This window comes from Populus trichocarpa, chromosome 12 (assembly GCF_000002775.5).
Source record: "Populus trichocarpa isolate Nisqually-1 chromosome 12, P.trichocarpa_v4.1, whole genome shotgun sequence".
Taxonomy (NCBI): Eukaryota; Viridiplantae; Streptophyta; class Magnoliopsida; order Malpighiales; family Salicaceae; genus Populus; species Populus trichocarpa.
Window position 1 is genome coordinate 12071689 of NC_037296.2, and position 6429 is coordinate 12078117.

The following is a 6429-nucleotide window of genomic DNA, read 5'->3' on the forward strand; positions in this document are numbered from 1 at the left end:
ATCTCAAACAAATCCTAACATGTACAAATCATACATTCATACAATAAAGTTTTATGAAAAAAAACTATAAAACAAATAAATACGCAAACAAACTAAATATACTACATCAGAATACTAAAAAATTAACATTTTAAAAATGAATTACAACAATAAATGAGTAGTTTTTCTTATTTGACGTGGCCAATCTTAAAAAAAAAAAAAACCAAAACAAGGATTCTGACAAATTGAGAGTTTGGGTGACTGTATTTGTGATGATGAAAGTTTGATTTGTGACAAAATATGAAGGTGATGCGTGCTGTTAATTTTCTGCATAATAAAAAGGAAGAAGAAGAAGAAGAAGAAATGAGGGAGGGCGAGAGAAGGTCATCTATCAGGTTATAACTTAAATATTATAGATGGGTTCACTAACAGATATTAGCAATGACTTTATTTTGTCGGTAAAACCGTTTATAATGATGACACATCTTTATTATTTTTTCTTTTCTTTTCATTCTAACTGTAATTTCCTCAGTATATACTAATGAAAATTTTTTGTTGGTGTATATCAAGAGGGACATGGCGATAAAATATTTCTTCAGTAAAAATCATTGTAAATTACCAACGAGTTTTATTCCATCAGTAGTTCCATTTGTATTTGAGAAGTTTTTGGTAGTGAACAATCCATGTGAATTATGGTAGCTAGTCATAATGTAAAATTTAAATAAGATATAGAAATGTGAAATATGTTCGTCATTATAATTAAAAAATATAAATAATATTTTTTTTTCATAGTTTAGCCAGAACAACAAAAGCTCAAAATTGTAATAATATTTTTATGTAGTTTGTAATAATTTATAGTATTTTATTTTACATTTTTTATTTATAGTATTTTTTATATTAGAATTAAAATAATTCTTTTTTTATATAAAGTTTAATTGGGTAAGCTATGATTAAGAAATTATTCTTTTGGTAATTTTATAGATAATTCTTAATTTCCATGGAAAACATATAATATTAGAATATACTTATTTTTTTATAAAATTGCAAATCATATGGATAAGGTCTATTCAGGGAATTAAAATTTATTAATATCTGATTTATTTATTTATAAAATTAAGACATTTCAATTTATAATATAATTAATAGAGAATGAAAATGACTGATATAATTTATTTGAAAAGAAACTTGAGTAGTTTTTATTGTCTAATTTGCATTTTTTTTCCCTCACCTATAGTCTTTTAACACAAGCTCTTTCAACACATTTATAATATACTTTATTATAAGCTTCTTTTATTTATCATTTTACATTAAAATTAAAAAAAAAATTTGGTTTAACCAAGGGCATCTCCAAGCCTATTGTACCTAAGACTATTTCCCTTGCGAGTCGAAGCATGAAGGTAAAGCTCTCTAGAGAATTGAACTTGTGTTATCATCATTTCTGAGAAATAGACCACTATCATCTCTATCAATTACTTGTTGGTTAAAATTAATTTTTAGTTGGGATTTTGCTTTTTATAGAGAGAATAATTTTTTTTAGGAGAGAGAGGGGGGTAATTTCCTTCTTTTAATCATTTTATTTATTCCTCATTACTATATTTATGTAAATATTTAATTTAATCAAAATGATATCATATTTATACTAATTGTGAAAGAGATGAAACCTAGTAGAAAAGGAAGCAATATTGCAAAAAAAAATTTAAGGATACTGGTTAAAAACTATTTTAGAGAGTGAATAAATTATATTTTTATTACTTAAATACTTTATCATTATGTCCATTCACATATTTATCTTCTTATTATCTAGGAAACCAATTTACAATCATCAAAATTATTCCAAGGAAAAGAATATTTAACATTTTGAGAGGACAATAATAACTTTTTTAAATAATATATTACAGCTTATTTAGTAAATTTCACATGAAATTATATATATATATATATAAGGAATCCGAATCCGATTCTTTCCCTTGATCTTAGATTATTTGTTCCTATCTTTCCTAGTTTATAGGATAAATAATTGTTTTGTTTGTTTGTTTTTTATTATGTATGATCTTCCAACTGTATATACATTATATATAATGAGAATCAATAACCTTAATACTATTGAGGATTTTAGCCACACTTTACACATGTTTTAAAATCTTATTATGGTATCAGAGCATAATCTCTCAAATAAAGAAAGCATAAACATCCAAAAGTGCGAAGCATAGTGCAGTTGGGGTATTTACCAAACAGGAGCTCATAAGGAGTTTTGCGATCAAGAGTTTGTGAGGGGAGTCGGTTGATGAGATAAACGGTTGTCGAGAAGGCCTCAACCCAAAGAGGCAGCGAAACACATGCATGAAACATAATAGTGAGTCTGTTTTAGTGAGATGTTGGTGTTTACGTTCAACAATCCTATTTTGACTCGGTGTATAAGGGCAAGCAATGCGCAGCACAATACCACAAGATGTGAGGTGAGAGCGAAATTTATTATTTATAAATTCAGTTCCACCATCATATTGGAAGGACTTAATTTTGGAAGAAAATTGAGTCTCAATATAATGTTAAAAGTTGACAAAGGTATAAAAAAATCAGATTTGTGTTTTAATGAGAAGAACCAACTGAATCTGGTACAATCATGAATTAACACTGCATGATATCAAAAACAAATAGTGGAACAGACAGGTGAAGGACCCTATAAATCACAGTGTAAGCGATTAAAAGGCAAATCACAATGAGTATTATTAAGTGAAAAAGGGCAAATGATGGCTTTTGCCAAGGTTACATCCAACACATAAACCGGAATCCAAACCCATCAATTTATCACTACGGGAAATAAAACCTGACTTGGAGAGAGAGTCAACAGTACGAAAACTAGGATGACCTAGGCGAGCATGCCACAAATGAGTAGAGGCACATAGTTTATTGGAAGAAACTATGGAAGCAAGAGCATGATGATGTTGCTCGAGCACGTATAGGTCATTCTCACATCTGCCGACCCCCATCACAACTCATGTGACCCAGTCCTGTATGGTAAAACTAGAATAAAGAAAAATGACTCAACAATTATTATCCTTTGTAAGTTGACTAATGGAAATAAGCTTTTTTGTAATACCAGGAACAACTAAAACATTAGATAAAAGTAATGAGTTATTGGGTACAAGAGTGGAAATGGAGCCAGTGTGAGATATAAAAAGAGACTGACCATTACCAACCATCACCCTTTCATTACTAGAGTAGACAACATGAACATTTACATCCTCGGGATCATTTGTCATGTGAGAGGTGGCACTAGAGTTCAGATATCAGGTAGAGTCGTTGGAGTTCGGGGTCGAACAAGCAGCGAAAGCCTCAATAAGGTTGGCAGACTGCTTTTTCTTAAGATTAAAAAGTGTCCAACAACGTTTAGCCAAGTATCCCTTCTTGTCGCAGAGTTGACAATAAACTGGAGAAAAATTAGAGAAAAACCAATAATCTGGGGAGAAGGGGCTAGGACACTTTACACAAGTTTTTAAACCTTGTTTTATATATATATAATTCATTATGTGTTCTTATGATAAATTCTTCAATATTAATTTGATGAAATTTTGAATAAGATATATAGTATGTTTTATGTATGTCTAATATACACAATAGAGAAGAGGTGAAAAAGGAAAAAAAATTGAGATTATAGAGAGTGTTTGGTTTGGAGGCGGCTTTGACTTTTGTTGACGGGGTCCACACAAAAACATGTATTTTTAGCTTTTGAAGATGTTGTTTGTGCTTTAAAAGGTTGTACATTTTAAAAAAAAACCACCACACCTCGAAGCTAAACACACATTGAAGTTTTAAACCAAGGCACTCTAGAATTTCCCATAAAAAGAAAAGAATTCAAAAAAAAAAAAAAACTTAGCTTGTATCTTTATCAAAGGCATATCACATATAATAAAATCTTTTCAACAAGAATGCAACTTAACACTGATAAAAGCAAAGTACATGGCCACACATATATTAATTACAAATGCAACATGCTATCCTATATTTTATTTCAAATATCACCATTTCCATTCCTTCTCTTGACCATAACCTTCAACCCACCAACCATGTGAGCTGTCAATAGAGGAGCAAAAACCGGTTCGTTATCAAAAACCGGTTTGATCTCGAACCGCCTCAATACGGAAGCCATCACATATTTCATCTGTATCATAGCCATCTCCTTCCCTAGGCACACCCTTGGACCGGCTTGAAAGACAGGAAACGTATATGGACTCACCGATTTCAATGTCTGATCATTACCGATTTCTTGAAACCACCGGTCTGGTCTAAATTCAAACCGGTCCTTACCCCACAATTTTTCCATTCTGCCCATTCCGTAGGGAAAATAGGTCACTCTATCTCCCTTTCTGACAGAAGTTCCGTCCGGCAAGACATCATCAATAATAGCATGCTTTGAGTCCCATGGAACTGGAGGGTACAGCCTCATGGACTCACATAAACTTGCCTTCAAGAAATTCATGCCTTTTAAAACTTCATAATCAATTGCCTTTTCACGATCGTCAAGCAATGATTTTACTTCTTTCACGATCATTTTCTCAGAGTTTCGATGCTTTGAAAGCAACCAAAATAGCCAAGTCATTGCTGCTGATGTTGTATCTCTCCCTGCCATGATGAAGCTTATCACCATATCTCTTACAACTTCCTCGCCGTGCCCTGCTAGTAATAATCTTGACAGAAGATCACTTTCCAATTTTCCTTCTCTATCATTTTCAAGAACCCTCTTCTTGGTCTTAACAATTTCTGAGACTGAATCATGAACAAGCTTGATTGCTTCTTTCAGTTTTTTCTCAGCCCCTAAATTGAAGAGTTTCTTGGCCTTCCACACAGCATAAACTGGCGCCATTCCACGCATAGCGCTTATTTCTGAAGCAGCATCAAATGCTTTAACAAGTGGCGGGATGGGCCGTGAAAAATCCAAGCAAGAAGGATCAGTCCCCAGAGAAACTCGACAAACAATATCAAATGAAAATCTCCTCAACAAATCTTGCAAATCCAATACACTCTTAGCTTCCACGGCCTCTTCTAACAACGGTATTAGACGATTTTCCACCTCTTCTTGTAGTGTCATAACAACGAATTCTCTCAAAGACTTGGTGCTGAACTCATGGCTAGCCAACTTACGTTGAGTGCTCCATAATTCACCATCAGCATTGAATATGCCGCACCCTAGAAGGTCCCCAAGGATTTCAGTAAAGGGTTTTCCTTTAGGGAAGTTAATGAAGTTGGTCTTGAGGACGTACTCAACATTTTCCGGATTGGCCGTGACAATAATGCGGCGGGCACCTAACCGCTGCACCACAATGGTTTGTGTTGGTGACACCGACAAAAGATTGGTGTACCAGTCTAAAAGGCAGCGGCGATTCTTGTAGAAAGAGATTAGGCAGCCTATAATTGGATAAGAAGGAGGGCCATGAGTGGTGGGTGGTTTTGTTTGAGAGGCGTAGAATTCTTGAAGGACTGAGAAGAAGAAAGAGAGAAGGTAAAACCCTAGATTGCAAAAGATAATGAGAAAGATGAACATGGCTAGCTCTTTTGGACAGAGTTTTTCTCCTTGATTTTTGGTGAGGATTATCGAGAGAGTTTTGCTTGTTTTTGTACTAGAGTAGTTTAAAGTAGGATTGATCCAAGGATATGGGGAAGAAGGGCTATATATACACACAAACAAACACAGTGTTGTGAGTTGATACAATTTATTGGCATGTGTTTGATACCGAAAGAGAGAGAGAGAGAGATCCGTTGATATCTTTAGAGAGAAAAGGTAGAAAAGGAAAGAAATCATGCATTCAAATCCAATTTGATCATGAGCATAAAAAAAGTCCAATTTAATGTATTGGTTAGCTAATTTTAAATTAACTAAAAGTCATATCTTCGTAGAGATCACTGTATCTTCAGGGATCCTCCCATGTGTTTGTACTCGTTTATGTATTACGATTTTATTGGTATAGATTTTCCTTGTTTAATTTGGTTTTCTGGATCCTGAAGCCCCGATTTCAACCAAAAAAAATTGAGATTTAATCTAAGTTTTAATTCATTGCCTAAACCATATTATATAGCTAAATTAATTAGTTTTCATTTCTAGGGTCACTTTGCATATACACTGAAACTAACTAGATTTATTTCTCATTTTGACAATTTTTAAATCTGAATCCTTCAATAAAATGAAAATTAATTTTAGTATATATTAATTAATTTAAATGGCAAGGACATAATTTCCTCTCATATATATGGAGTATTATATATGCTAAAATTATTTTCATATATATATATATAGCTAGATAATTGTTATTAGATCACCGAAATACTGAACTAATTCAAAATTATCGGTGGATTAGAAGCATTATGTATTGGAAAATAATATAAATCATATCTTGAGATCTGATCTAACAGTTGAAGTTATTGGGTTGAGATGATTCTTTCACATCATGCATGCTC

General features: G+C 32.6%; 1 protein-coding gene across 1 annotated transcript; it reads right to left on the reverse strand.

The window, feature by feature from the left end:
• Positions 1-3868: 3868 nt before the first annotated feature.
• Positions 3869-5702, reverse strand: LOC7484471 (cytochrome P450 94B3). Its single transcript, XM_024582283.2, has one exon. The coding sequence runs from the start codon at positions 5516-5518 to the stop codon at positions 3989-3991; it is 1530 nt and encodes a 509-aa protein (XP_024438051.2). The 5' UTR covers positions 5519-5702; the 3' UTR covers positions 3869-3988.
• Positions 5703-6429: the final 727 nt, after the last annotated feature.